At 44.3% G+C, this 14,404-nt stretch overlaps 1 protein-coding gene across 7 annotated transcripts in view; it reads left to right on the top strand.

Moving 5' to 3' along the window:
* The window catches only part of SRC (SRC proto-oncogene, non-receptor tyrosine kinase), a 55,661-nt gene that overhangs the window by 21,313 nt on the left and 19,944 nt on the right, over positions 1–14,404 (top strand). For 5 of the 7 annotated variants that reach the window (XM_067012012.1, XM_067012010.1, XM_067012007.1 and 2 more), the window contains exons 3-4: positions 12,212–12,379; positions 13,623–13,906. In XM_067012012.1, coding sequence (XP_066868113.1) covers positions 13,630–13,906 — 277 coding nt within the window. In that variant the 5' untranslated portion in view covers positions 12,212–12,379; positions 13,623–13,629. The remainder of the gene's footprint in view (positions 1–12,211; positions 12,380–13,622; positions 13,907–14,404) is intronic. The other 2 variants (XM_067012013.1, XM_067012009.1) reach the window with 1 other exon arrangement.

Below are 14,404 nucleotides of genomic sequence, written 5' to 3'. Positions count from 1 at the left end.
TCAGTTATACATAAATATATATATACGCACTCTTTTTTAGATCCTTTTCCCATACAGGTCATTACAGAGTATTGAGTAGAGAGTTCCCTGTGCTATACAGTAGATTCTTATTAGTTATCTATTTTATATATAGTAGTGTGTATATGTCAACTTTTTTCTTAAAAAGGAAAGAAAAAGCATTAACACACACAGTAGAAAATAATTCAAACAGTACAAAAAGAAGGCAGGGACAAGTAAACCTCTCTGGCACCCGGGTCTCCTTGCTAGAGGCAGCCACAGGAGGAGTTTCTGGTGTGTTCTTCCAGGGAGTCCAGGCATATGTAAGCATGGATATTAGAAAAAATAATTTAAAAACCTCAAGTGATCATGCATGGTATACTCAGCTCTACATGTGACTGTTTGCTCTTGACCGTGTGCCTTGGAGGTCATTTTGTGCTGCTTCTTTCTTTTTCCTGATTGCGTTGTATTCATTGTGTGGATGGAGACCATGCTTTATTTAATTAGAGAAGTCTACTTTTGGTTGTTTCCAGCCTTTTGCTTATTGCAGACAATTCTGCAATACATATCTTCCATCGTGTGCTTAGTGTTCATGTGTGAAGATACCTCTAGGATTCATCCCAAATTGCAGTGTCCAAGAATGTGTGCAGTTGTAATTTTGTTAGATATGGCCAGATGGTCCTTCACGGAGGTGGCACTGATGTACCTTCACACCACATCCTCTTCTTCCCCTCGCTCTCACCCAACAGGTTGATCTAGAATTTGGGGATCTGCCAATCTAATAGATGAACAGTGGCCTCTGGTGTAGTGTTTTTTTTTTTTTTTTTTTTTTTAAACACAGCTTTATTGAGATAGAATTCACATACCACACAATTCACACATTTAAAGTGTACAGCTTATTTATTTTGTATGTATTTATGTATGTATGTATTTATTTATTTGAATTTTTATTGGAGTACAGTTGATTAACAATGTTGTGTTAGTTTCTGCTGTACAGCAAAATGAATCAGTTATACCTGTGTAAACTTTTTTTTTAGCTTCTTTTCCCATATAGGTCATTACAGAGTATTGAATAGAGTTCCCTGTGCTATACAGTAGGTCCTTATTAGTTATCTATTTTATATATAGTAGTGTGTATATGTCAATCCCAACCTCCCAATTTATCCCTCCCCCAAAGGGTACAATTTAATGGTTTTTAGTATAGTCACAGAGTTGTACAACCATCACCACAATCAATTTTAGAACAATTTCATCACCCCCCAAAAGACACTGTGTAACCCATTTAGTCAGTCTCCACTGCCCCTCAAACCTTCCTCCCCCAGCCCCAGGTGACAACTAGTTTACTTTATGTATCTATAGATTTGCTTATTCTGGAACTTTCATGTAAATGGAATCATACAATACGTAGTCTTTTGTGTCTGGCTTCTTTCACTTGGCATGGTTTCGAGGTTCACCCATGTTGTAGCATGTATCAGTACTCCATTCTTTTTTCTTGCCAAATAATATTCTGTTATATGGATATTACCACATTTATTTACCCATTCATCAATTGATGGACATATGGTTGTTTCCACTTTTTGGCTATTATGAACAATGCTTCTATGAACACTCAGGTTCAAGTTTTTATGTGGGTATGTTTTCTTTTCTCTTGGGTTTATATCTAGGAGTGAGACTTCTGGGTCATATGGTAACTCTATATTTAACCTTTTGAGGGACTGCCAGACTGTTTTTTCAAAACAGCTGTACCATTTCACATTCCCACCAGTAATGTATGAAGTTTCCAATTTCTCTACATCCTTGCCAACAACTTGTTGTTTTCTATCTTTTAAATTACAGCCATCCTAGTGGGTGTGAAGTGGTATCACATCGTGTCTGGTTTTTTTTTTTTTTTGCGGTACGCGGGCCTCTCACTGTTGTGGCCTCTCGCGTTGCGGAGCACAGGCTCCGGACGCGCAGGCTCAGCGGCCATGGCTCACGGGCCCAGCTGCTCCGCGGCATGTGGGATTTTCCCGGACCGGGGCACGAACCCGTGTCCCCTGCATTGGCAGGCGGACTCTCAACCACTGCGCCACCAGGGAAGCTCCACATTGTGGTTTTGATTTGCATTTTCCTGATGACTAATAATGTTCAACATCTTTTCATGCAGTTACTAGCCATATATTTTCTTTGGAGAAATGTCTATTCCGATCTTTTGCCCATTTTTAAGTTGGGTCATTTCTCTTTTTGTTTGTTGAGTTGTAAAAGATCTTTATATATTCTAGATTCAAGTCCCTTATCAGATATATGGTTTGCAAATATTTTCTCCCATTTGGTGGATTCTTTTTACCTTCTTGATGGTGTCCTTTGACACACAAACATAAAAAATTTTTTTTTGTAAATTTATTTTATTTATTTATTTTTGGCTGTGTTGAGTCTTTGTTGCTGTGCACAGGCTTTCTCTAGTTGGGCAAGCGGGGGCTACTCTTCGTTGCAGTGTGCGGGCTTCTCATTGCGGTGGCTTCTCTTTTTGCAGAGCATGGGCTCTAGTCGTGCGGGATTCGGTAGTTGAGGCACACAGGCTCAGTAGTTGTGGTGCACGGGCTTAGATGCTCTGCGGCATGTGGGATCTTCCCAGACTAGGACTCAAAACTCATGTCCTCTGCATTGGCAGGTGGATTCTTAACCACTGCACCACCAGGCAAGTCCAAACGTTTTTAATTTTGATGAAGTTCAGTTTATCTATTTTTTCTTTTGTTGCTTGTGTCATGACTAAGAAACTATTGTGATCCAAAGTGGGGAAATGTATGCCTTTATTTTCTTATAAGATTTTTAAAGTTTAACCTTGTACATTTAGATTTGTGATCCACTGTGTGTTAATTTTTGTGTAGGTTTTGAGGAAGGTGCCCAGCTTCCTTCTTTTGCCTGAGTGTATCCAGTTATTCCTGCAGCATTCATTGAAAAGATTCTTCTGTCTCAATTTAATTATATTGGCACCCTTGTCAAAAATCAATTGACCATAAATGTGTGTTTATTGCTGGACTCTCAAGTTTCTCCGATTGATTTATAAGTCTATCCTCATACCAATACCACACTGTCTTGATTTCCAGAGCTTTGCAGCAAGTTTTGAAATTGAGAAGTGTGAGCCCTCAGGCTTTGTTTCTGTTTTTCAAGATTGTTTTTTCTATTCTGGGTCCCTTGACGGTCCGTATGAAATTTAGAGTCAGTTTGTCAATTTTTGCAAAGAAGCTAGCTGGGGTTTTGTTTGGGATTGTGTTGACTCTATAGATTAGTTTGGGGACTATTGCCATCTTAATAATGCATAGTCTTCCAATCCATGAACATGGGATGTCTTTCCATTTATTTAGTTCTTTAATTTCTTTCAACAATTTTTGTTGTTTTCAGAGTGTATGTTTTGCACTTCTTTTGTTAATCTTATTCCTAAGTCTTCTTTTGATATTGTAATTTATTTTCTTTCTTTTTTTTGTAATTTATTTTCTTAATTTTATTTTTGGATTGTTTATTGCTAGTGTATAAAAATACAATTTATTTTTATATACTAATCTTGTACCTTGCAAGTTGCTGAACTTGTTTATTCTCATAATTTTTTTAGTGGAATCCTTAGGAATTTTTATATACAAGATTATGTCATCTACAAATAAAGAAAATTTTACTTCTTCCTTTCCAATCTGGATGTCTTTTATTTCATCTTCTTCCTTTATTGCCCTGGTTGGAACCTCCAGTACAATGTTGAATAGAATTGGTGAGAGCAGACATCCTTTTCTTCTTTCTGAGGGGGAAAGCATTCAGTCTTTCCCCATTAAGTGTGTTGTTAGATATGGCTTTTTCATAGATGCCCTTTGTCAGGTTGAAGAAATTCCCTTCTATTCCTAGTTTGGTGGGTGTTTTTTATCATGATAGGGTGTTGGATTTTGCCAAATACTTTTTCTGTTATCTACTGAGATTATTGTATATTTTTTGTCCTTTATTTTATTGGTATGGTATATTACATTGATTGATTTTCAGAAGTTAAACCAACCTTGTATGCTTGGGGTAAATCTTACTTGGTCATGATGTGTAATTCTTTTTATATGTTGCTGGATCCAGTTTGCTAGTATTTTGTTGAAGATTTTTACATCTTATATTGATAAGAGATAATGGTCTATAGTTTTCTTTTCTTAGGATGTCTTTGTTTGGCTTTGGTGTTAGGGTAATACTGGCTTCATAGAATGAGTTGGGAAGTGTTCCCAAGTGAAGAATTGGTATTAATTCTTATTTATATGTTTGGTAGAATTCACCAGTGAAGCCACCTGGGCCTGAGTTTTTCTTTGTGACATGTTTTAAAATTACTAATTCAATCTCTTTACTTGTTTTAGCTTTATTTAAATTTTCTATTTCTTCTTAGTTTCAGTAGTTTGTGTTTTCTTAGGTGTTTGTCCATTTTATCCAAGATATCTAATTTGTTGGCATGGCATGGCATTGTTCATAGCATTTCCTTAAATTCTTCTTTATTTCTGTAAGATTTGTAGTTGTCCTCTCTTTCATTCCTGGTCTTAGTAATTTGAGTCTTCTCCCTTTTTTTCTTGTTCAGAACAATTTTCTTGTTTGTCAATTTTGTTAATCTTTTCAAAGAACAAACTTTTGGTTTGGTTGATTTTTCCCTATTGTTTTTTATTTTCTATTTCATTAATTTCTGCTGTAATCTTTATTTCCTTCCTTTAACTTGCTTTAGGATTAGTTTGCTCTTCTTCTTTTTTTCTTTTTTTGCTAGTGTCTTAAGATGGAAGTTTAGGTTATTGATTCAAGATCTTTCTTCTTTCTTAATATAGGCATTTACAGCTATACATTTCCCTTTAAGTTCTACTTTACTGCATCCCATACATTTTGAAAAGTTGTGTCTTCATTTACATTCATCTCAAAGTATTTTCTACTTCTTTGGGTGGTTTCTTCTTTGACTCATTGCTTATTAAGTGTATTAATTTTCACATATATATAATTTCCCAAATTTATTTCTGTTACTGATTTATTAATTCATTTCATTGTGATCAGAAACATACTTTGTATGATTTCACTCCTTTTAAATTTATTGAGGCTTGTTTTATGGCTTAGCATATGGTCTATCCTGAAGAATATTCCATGTGCACTTGAGAAGAATGTGTATTCTGCTGTTGCTGGGTGGCTTGTGGAGTTTTAATGTGATTTATCTTCTGAGTGAGATTGAGCATCTTCTCATATGTTTAAGTACCATTTCATTTGCTGTAAACTATCTGTGGTTATTTTTCTTATTTTATGGGAGCTGATTATATATTAAGGGAAAAAAACTTTATCTATGAGTTACAAATATTTTTCCTAGTTTTTGGTTTGTCTTGTGAACTTATGATGTTTATCAAGCCATGCAGACGTTTTAGATTTTTATGTAGATTGATTTATTATTTTAAAAATGATTTTTAGGTTTTTTGGTCATGTTTAGAAATGCTTTTTCCATTCTGAGATTAGAAAACTTAATCTCCCACCTTATTTTAGACCTTTATGGTTTTATTTTTGTGTGGTTTAAATATGATTGATCTGGAATTTATAGGCATGTAGAGTGAGATCAAGATACAGCTTTGTTTCCTGATGGCAGATCATTGGTCCCAACTCTGTCTTAAAAATAGTCTACCTTTTTCTCACTGTTATGAAATCCTACTTTCATAATATATTAAATTTCCATATGTGTGGGGACAATTTTTGGACCCTCTTTTCTGCTCCATTAATTTATATGTTTTTGTAGTGATATCACACAATTTTAATTATTATGACTTTATAGTAAGTTTTACTACCTGGTTGGACTATTTTTTCTTCGTTACTCTTCTTTTTAAGGTTTTCCTGGCTATTCTTTCTTTTGTTAAAAAAAATTAATTACTTTTTTTGCTACGTTGGGTCTTCATTGCTGTGCGCAGGCTTTCTCTAGTTGCGGTGAGTGGGGGCTACTCTTTGTTGCGGTACACCAGCTTCTCATTGCGGTGGCTTCTCTTGTTGTGGAGCACAGGCTCTAGGCACGCGGGCTTCAGTAGTTGTGGCACATGGGCTCAGTAGTTGTGGCTTGCAGGCTCTAGAGCACAGGCTCAGTAGTTGTGGCGCGTGGGCTTAGTTGCTCTGTGGCATGTGGGATCTTCCTGGGCCAGGGCGTGAACCCGTGTCCCCTGCATTGGCAGGCAGATTCAACCACTGTGCACCAGGAAAGTCCCATTCCTGACTATTCTTATACATTTACTCATAAACTTGAAAACTGACCTGCTTAGTTAGAAAAAATATCCTGTTGGGGTTTTTTTGGAATCACATTCAGTTTGTAGATTTACTTAGGAAGAATCGATATTTTTGCAATGCTTAGCTTTCTTTTCTTTTTTTTTTTTTTTTCCAGCCATGCCACACAGCTTGCAGGACCCCAGTTCCCTGACCAGGGATCAAACCCGGGCCCTTGGCAGTGAGAGCTCAGAGTCCCAACCACTAGAATGCCAGGGAATTCCCATGCTAAGCTTTCTTTCCTTTTATTTCCTGATTGCTGTTGGTATATAGCTACATTATTGATTTTTGGATATTACCTTTAATTTCCTTCTGCTTTACTTAATTCACTCTTTGTTCAATAGTTTTATAGAAGATTCTCTTGGATTTCTCAGATCTATATTGATAACAGCTGCAAGTGATGATACTCGTCTTCTGTTTTCCAATTCCATCCATTTCTTTCTCTTAGCTCATCGCACTGGCAAGCATCTTAGAGCAAGATTAACTAGTGGACATGCTTGTCTTTTCTGGACTCTTTCCCTGTGAAGTGGCTTTTGTAGGCCTTGGTTCTAATCAACTCTACCAGACAATCTCTCCAGGGCCATGCACAGGGCTTTACACACAGTTGGAATTTTGGAAGCCTTTGCCTAATTGTAAGAGTGGTTAGAAAAGAGAGCAAGGATCTGAAGAGAGGTATTCCACAGTGATGATAATAATAGCTAGTATTTGTTGAGCACTTCCTATGTTCCAGGCACTTTATCAGTATTACCTCATGTTTTCCCCTCAAGCCCAATCATATAGGAACAATTACACAGATTCCCATTTTTGATAAGGGGTAAACTGAGGCCCCCTGGAGGCTGCATGACCAGGAAATGGCAAGTTGGCATCTGAACCTGGCATTATGGCTCCAGGCTTTCTATGATGCTTCTTCTTCCTTGGAGGGTCCAGAGATATGGATGGTGATGTCGGAGGTTGACCTCTGACCTGTGTTGCTTCTGTGTTAGGGAGGTGGAGATGGTGGAATGGTGGGGGTGCCTGGGGCAGGGAGGGTATCAGCACAGTGGGCGGGGCACCAGAGGTGCCTTCTGACTACTCTCCTGACCCTCGAGCATCCCAACTCTGCTGCACTCGCTTGCTGTATGGCCTTAGGCAAGGTTTTGGCTTCTCTGAACTTTGGTCCCATCTGTAAAGTGGATGTAGTTATAGTCCCTACTTCACTGTGCTGTGGGGACAATTGAGTATCAACTGCATGCAACATGCTCAGTTCTGTACTTGGCATTCAAGGCCATGCCACTAACTCTTGCTTCCTCTTGCGTTGCTTCTCTTGTCACCTGTAACGGTAATAACAGCAAACAACAGTGAGCGCTGTTTATCAAGCACTTATTCTCTGCCTGGCACATGGACTCTCACTTAATTCTCAGATGTTAAGTTTATTATTACCCCATTTTATTTTTTATTTTTTTATCTGTTTATTATTTGTCATTTTTTTATACATCTTTATTGGAGTATAATTGCTTTACAATGTTGTTAGTTTCTGCTGTACAACAAAGTGAATCAGCTATACATATACATATATCCCCATATCCCCTCCCTCTTGAGACTCCCTCCCACCCTCCCTATCCCACCTCTCTAGGTCATCACAAAGCACCGAGCTGATCTCCCTGTGCTTTGTAGCAGCTTCCCACTAGCTATCTCTTTTACCTTCGGTAGTGTATATATGTCAATGCTTCTCTCTCACTACGTCCCAGCCTCCCCTTCCCCCACTGTGTCCTCAAGTCCATTTTCTATGTCTGCGTCTTTATTCCTGTCCTGCCCCTAGTTTCATCAGAACCATTTTTTTTTTTAGATTCCATATATATGCGTTAGCATATGGTATTTGTTTTTCTCTTTCTGACTTACTTCACTCTGTATGACAGACTCTACGTCCATCCACTTCACTACAAATAACTCAATTTCATTCCTTTTTATTACACCCATTTTAAAGATAAGGAAACTGAGAGGTGAAGTGACTTGCCCAAGAAGATTTAGCTAGTAAGTAGTGGAGCCAGGATTTGTACCCAGGTCGGACTGGAGTCCTCACTCTCAACTCCTAAGCTCCTGGCCTCCCCTCCACTCTTAGAAGAGGTGGAGGTGACCTTCTTCAGAGCCAGGAAGGAAGGAGCAGGTATGACCTGACTGAACTACAGTTTTTTCTGGACTCTTCTGGATGTTGTCAGTATCTGTGCCTAGGGGCACAGCCTAGGCAAAGGCCAGGAGGTGAGAGAGTGTGGTGCCCTCCTGTAGGGGGCCCATGGGAGAAGCCACAGCCCCAGCTCCACAGGGCTGCGTGGACCCAGCTGAAGGGTTTAGGCCTCATCCAGAGGGGGATGATGGGAAGCTCTTGAATGTTTTTTTAAGTCTCATTGAAAAAAAATCATGACCAAGTACTTTCTAAATGTTAAGTGACACAACATGTAAAGTAAAGAAGGGGTTTTCCTTTCCCTCTTTCACACCTTTTGGATTAAATATTGTGAAGAATTTGGACTCCTTCCAGAACTTTCTCTAAACCTTACAGCACATGTGTGTGCACGTCTGCACATACACACACATACACATTCACATGCCAATTTTCTTTACAGAAATAATTCTAGTTCATGTGTACTATGTGCCAGGCACCCCACTAAGGCCTTGTCTGCATTCTCTTTAATCCTCCCACAAACGCTTTGACATAGGTAGCACTATTGCCCCCATTTTCTAGATGAGGAAACTGTGGCCCCGAGTGACCCAGAGGACATTCTACACTACCATCTTCCTCTTCACTTAATAGTGTGTCGTGAGCATCTTCCCAGGCCACACCGAGCTCTCATTCTGTTTGTTTATCTGCACAGCTGTCCACTTTGTCCAGTCCCCCTCTGATAAACACTGAGGTCTTTTCCAGTTTTCCGTGGACAGCGTTGAGCAGGGGCCCTATTTGTTTGTGTGTGTTACAGAGATGCCTCTGGTTGCTGGATGAGGGCACCCTGGAGGGGCCCCACTGCTGTCCCAGGTCAGGACGACAGGGGCCTGGCCTGAGGGAGTGGAGATGGCGTCGGGGGAGGGATGCATTGGAGGAAGATTGGCGGGGAGGACGGGCGAACCAGCCTGAGATGGAGACATGGGGTGAGGGGAAGTCGTAGAGGGAGATGCCAAGTTAGTTTGGGACCCGCTGAGCACGAAGCGCTGGGGGCACTGATGGGGAGGTGCTCTAGGGCATCCCAGTACCTCTCATGGTAGCAATAGCGCAGGCCCTCTGTCCAGAGCCTGTGGTCAGGAGCAGCTCCCCAGAGGAAAGGGGCTACCTTCCTCTGGGAGCCTCAGACACCCTGAGTATGGAGCCCCCCCACTTCCTCTAGGACCCCAAGGATCTATCTCTGCCTTGGAGTGAGCAAGTGGCGGAAAAGATGTGGGGAGTTGTCCCTTCTCAAATGGGCAGCTCATGGTGACTTAGCATTTGGGCTCTGAGACAGGGTCCTGCCTCAAGAAAGGAGACCACGGTCCGGAAGGGTGGTCTCTCTCTCAAGGTCACACAGCACTGCGGCAGCCCTGCAGGGACTAGACCCCACCCTAAATGTGCTGTCCCCCCTGTAGCATACTCTGCTATGTCAAAGCTTGAGATCTTGGGCTTTCTCTAGGAATGGGGCTAGGCTGCCTTATCCACTCACACCCCATCTTGCTGTTCATGTGAAAGAGAGGTCTGGAGGGCAGGAGGTGGACCTTGTGAGCAGCCCCTGATTCCTGCCGCCCAGTGTGGTTTCATGTCCCCACTTTTTTTCATTCTCACCCTCGCTGTGTTATCTCAGGCAGGTGCCTCAACCTTTCTGTGCTTCTGCTTTCCTCATCAGTAAAATAGGGACACTATTAGTATCTACTTCCTAGATTATCATGGGCATTTGATGAGTCAATATTTGCAAAGTGCTTAGAGCAGGGCCCAGTACAAGGTCCAGGCTCTAGGAGTGTTTGAATATTGCAGAATGATACTTGGTCTCTACAACATGTCATTGCAGGAACAAAGCAGGATGCAAATCATGTCTGTGCTCATTTAGTCTTTTGTCTATTCTGCAAATATTTCAGAGCACCTAGTAGGGATATGGAGATGGGTCCGACCCGATCCTTCCTGCAGGGAGCTTAGAGTCAAGGCACTAGATGGATCCCAATATACAGTCCTATGTTCATATGATGCCGGAAGGAAACGCATTGCCATGCCCAGGGGCTTGTCCTCTGGAGGCAGGTTGCCAGCGTGCCACAGCATCCCAAGCATGTTCCATGTACTTCCTCATGGATTCTCCCAGCAGCCCTATGACATGGGTACTGTTGTTATCCTCAGTTGACAGAGAAGGAAACTGAGGCACGGGGTCCCACACTGGGCTTGTAGGGCTGGGATTCACACACAAGTAGTCTGCTCCGGTACTCTGGCCCTTAATCTCGACCCACCCACCTCTCCACAAACAGGTGGTACTTGTATAATCAGAATCAACCACAGGGACAAAAAACACCCAAAAACCCCAAAACAAAAACCCAAACCCCACAAACCAGCAAACATTGCAAGCAGAGGCCCTGGGCCACCTTAGTCTGGTCTTGGAGGACCTCTTATGTTTTTCTGAGTGTCTCAGTGCGGAGTGGTCTTCTTGGTTAGTGTAAGAGCTTAGGGGTCAAGAGCTTTTTTCTTTGCCCCCTCCCAAGTGGGCACATGCATCCTCTTGGTGCTGGAAGGGCCTTCAAGTTCCAGCCCTGGCTTTCCCTCCCCCTCCATGGCACATCAGCCAAGTATACTTTCTCCTGTCCTTGATCACCTCCAGTGACAGGGGGCTCACTCTTCATCATTTAGTTCATTCTAAAGAAAGTTTGGCCTCTTAGAAAGTTCTTCATTAAAATTTAAAAAATATTTTTTATGTGTTTTTATAACTTTTATTTCCTCTCAAAGTCCCACAAACAAGTCCCCTGTTAGAGCATGCACCCTCTGAGGCAGGACCTGGCCAGGTTCATCTCTGTGTCCCCCTGTGGTGACTGGCAGAGGGCTTGCTGTACAGTTGGTGCTGTGAATACTATACCAGGGAGCAGGTGGGTGGGGATGTGGCGGCTGGGGCTCAGCCTCCATCGAGCCTGGGGCTGTGGGTAACCGGGTTAGTAGATCCCACAGGACACTAACTGTATGAGCGCTGATGGGCATCGTGACCTCAACGGATTGGGTTGCTGTAGAAATTGGCCTTCCCAGGCCCGTTGGCATGTCCCTTGAGCAGGTCTCCCCAGGGCCTCCCCAGCCCCACATTCTCGGAGCTGGATGGCCCCCAGGGAGCGTGCAGGCCACGCCCCCATTGTGCAGACGGGCAGCCTGAGGCCCAGAGGGTTACAGGGACTGGCTAAGGTTCACATAGGGAGGGGTGTCACAGAGCTGGGCTTGGCGCTCAGAGCAAACAGTCTTGCCTGAGGCCCCAGCCAGTCAAGGGGACTTTTGCCCATTCACGGGTTCCCAGAGGAAGTTCTGGACTGATTTCAGGGCCTGCAGCATCCCCTGGAGAATAATCGGAGCTCATATCGCCACTGTGTCCAGAATCACAGTATCAGTAATAGCTGATGTGGCAGGGTGACCTACTGTGTTCCCAGCACTCTGCCTTGCCTCCTTCAGTTGTCACAGTCATTTCCAGATGAAGAAGTGGGGCACAGAGGGAAGTTAAGTCACTTGCCTGAGGTCACACAGCCGATTAGGAGCAAAGCCAAGATCTGAGTCTGGGGAGTCTGGCTTCAGAGCCCACCTTTAACTGCCATGCCATACATGGCCTCACTCTCACTCTTGCTTTTGGGGGAGTGAAGGATATTTCAGGTCTGGGAAGCTCTTAGTATCGGGCCTGCCAGAGTCAGAGCCTGATAAATCATGACCCAAGAGACAGAACCTTGATGATTTCTCTTTCTAGTCCTATCCTCCCAACAGTTCTGAGAAATCTGTTTTATCCCTACTTTGCAGATGAGGACGCTGAGGCCCAGAGAAGGGAAGTGACTTGCCTAGGGTCACACAGCGGGGAGAGGTAGAGCAGGGTCTGTAGTCCGAGACCGCCGACTCTACACCTGGTGTTCGTGCTGAGACCTCAGGCTGCTTCCCAGGTCCTCTGGGATAGCCCCTGCCTTGCACCAGGTGAGGTGATGACCCATCAGGGCTGCCAAGATGAGGGAGCTGGGAGGGGTGGCCATGGTGTATGGGGAGGCCCTGGCTAGGCTCCATGAGGACCTGCGGATGGCAACGTGGGGAGCAAAGGGGGGTGGCAGGGCAATGGGCGTCACTGGGGAGTTTGCAACTTGGGTTTCTCTGTGTTTCCCGATCTCTAGCCCTCCCAGATTTCTGGCTCAGAACTCTCTTAACTATTGAAGAGTCACACATTCACACTCATTCATTCAGCTGTTTATTGAGCACCTACTGTGTGCCATACCCTGTGCTGGGTACTGGGAGCACAGCAGTGAACTAGACAGACAAAAGCCCATGATGATAATCATGTAATCACATACACACACACACACACACACACACACACACACACAGACACCACAAAACTGGGCCACATGTTATCAAGGAGAGGCACAAAAGGCAAGGGGACTTAAACCAATAAAAGAAGTTGGGGAACACTTCCCAGGGTGGTGACCTTTTTTTCCTTAAGAGCTTTATTGAGGTATAATTGACATACCATAAACTGCACATGTTTAAGGTGTGCAGTTTGATAAGTTTTGACACGTGGATGCACTCATGAAACCATCAGCACAGTCAAGATAATCCATCACCCCTAAACATTTCCCTCCCACCCCCCACATGCTGCCTCCAAGGAGGCAACGTTTGGGCTGAGAACTGAAGGAGGCATGAGTTACTCTGCTCAAGTGGTCAGGGAAAAGCATTCAGGCAGAGGGAACAGCATGTGCAAAGGCCCTGGGCCTGGAGTGAGCTCCCAGCCATCTCTCCTTAGTTGCCCTAGTTGCCACTTTTAGTACCTTCCCCCCTGGTGTTAGACAATTTCAGTCAGTCATGTATTCACTCAACAAACCCTCAGCCTTCTCCTATATGCCTGGGACATAGACATGACTCAAGATACTATCCCTACCCACAAGGGACAGAAACAGTGACTCAGAGGAACGTGGGGAAGGTTAGAGCTTCTGATTATGAGGTGTTTCTTCTGTGCTTGGCCCTGTACCCAGGAAGCCCTTTATGGTTGCCATCACTATTCCCATTTTACAGATGGAGAAACTGAGGTTCTGAAAGGTAACTTACCCAAAGACGCCTCTTTGGACCTCAGTTTCCCCATCTGTAGAATGGATGGGAGTGCAGGCTAAGGGGCCTAGGCAACTCTGCCGGCTCCCAGAGCCCTTCACCCAGGGTCCTCTCTCGTCTCCAGCAGGACCATGGGCAGCAACAAGAGCAAGCCCAAGGATGCCAGCCAGCGGCGCCGCAGCCTGGAACCTGCTGATAACACCCATGGCGGCGGCGGCGGCGGCGGCGGCGGCGGCGGCGGCGGGGGTGCCTTCCCCACCTCACAGACCCCCAGCAAGCCGGCCTCCGCTGATGGCCACCGGGGCCCCAGCACGGGCTTTGCCCCTGCAGCCGCCGAGCCCAAGCTGTTCGGAGGTTTCAACTCCTCCGACACAGTCACCTCCCCGCAGAGGGCGGGGCCCCTGGCTGGTCAGTGCGCCTGGGAGTGTGGGAGCCTGTGGGAGCCGGGTGGCCCTGGCCCCTCCCCCAGGAGGGCTGTGTGCCCTGGGGGAGCGACGCCCCCTCTCTGGGCTGCTGTTTCTTTCACTCAGTGACGGGGAGGAGTCTGGGGGTTACTTGGCTTTAGGGACTATTGGGAGTTTCCTGGTGGCCTTATAAACTGGAAAGTGTGGTGCACACTCCGTTGCCTTTAGGGGTGAATCCGATGTAGCGTATAAAGGGCCCTAGAGATATAGGACTATAGGCGGAAACAGGCCCAGAGAGCCAGGGGGTTTCTCGGAAGCACGGGGACAGGTCTGAGGCATTGCTTTTTGATCTGGTCAGCCCAGAGATGGATCAGGACAGGAGGCGGTGAATGGCCAAGGGGGCGGGGCGGGTTAGAAGGGAGAAAGAGAACTGGGGTCTTCAGAGGCCCGGCCCAATGCCGAGATGCGCCCCTGCACCCTCTGCTGGCGCTTTGGGGGTATA

Source organism: Kogia breviceps, chromosome 14 (assembly GCF_026419965.1).
Source record: "Kogia breviceps isolate mKogBre1 chromosome 14, mKogBre1 haplotype 1, whole genome shotgun sequence".
NCBI lineage: Eukaryota > Metazoa > Chordata > Mammalia > Artiodactyla > Physeteridae > Kogia > Kogia breviceps.
The sequence above is the reverse complement of the archived record's forward strand: the minus strand, read 5'-3'. Positions and strand labels throughout refer to the sequence as shown.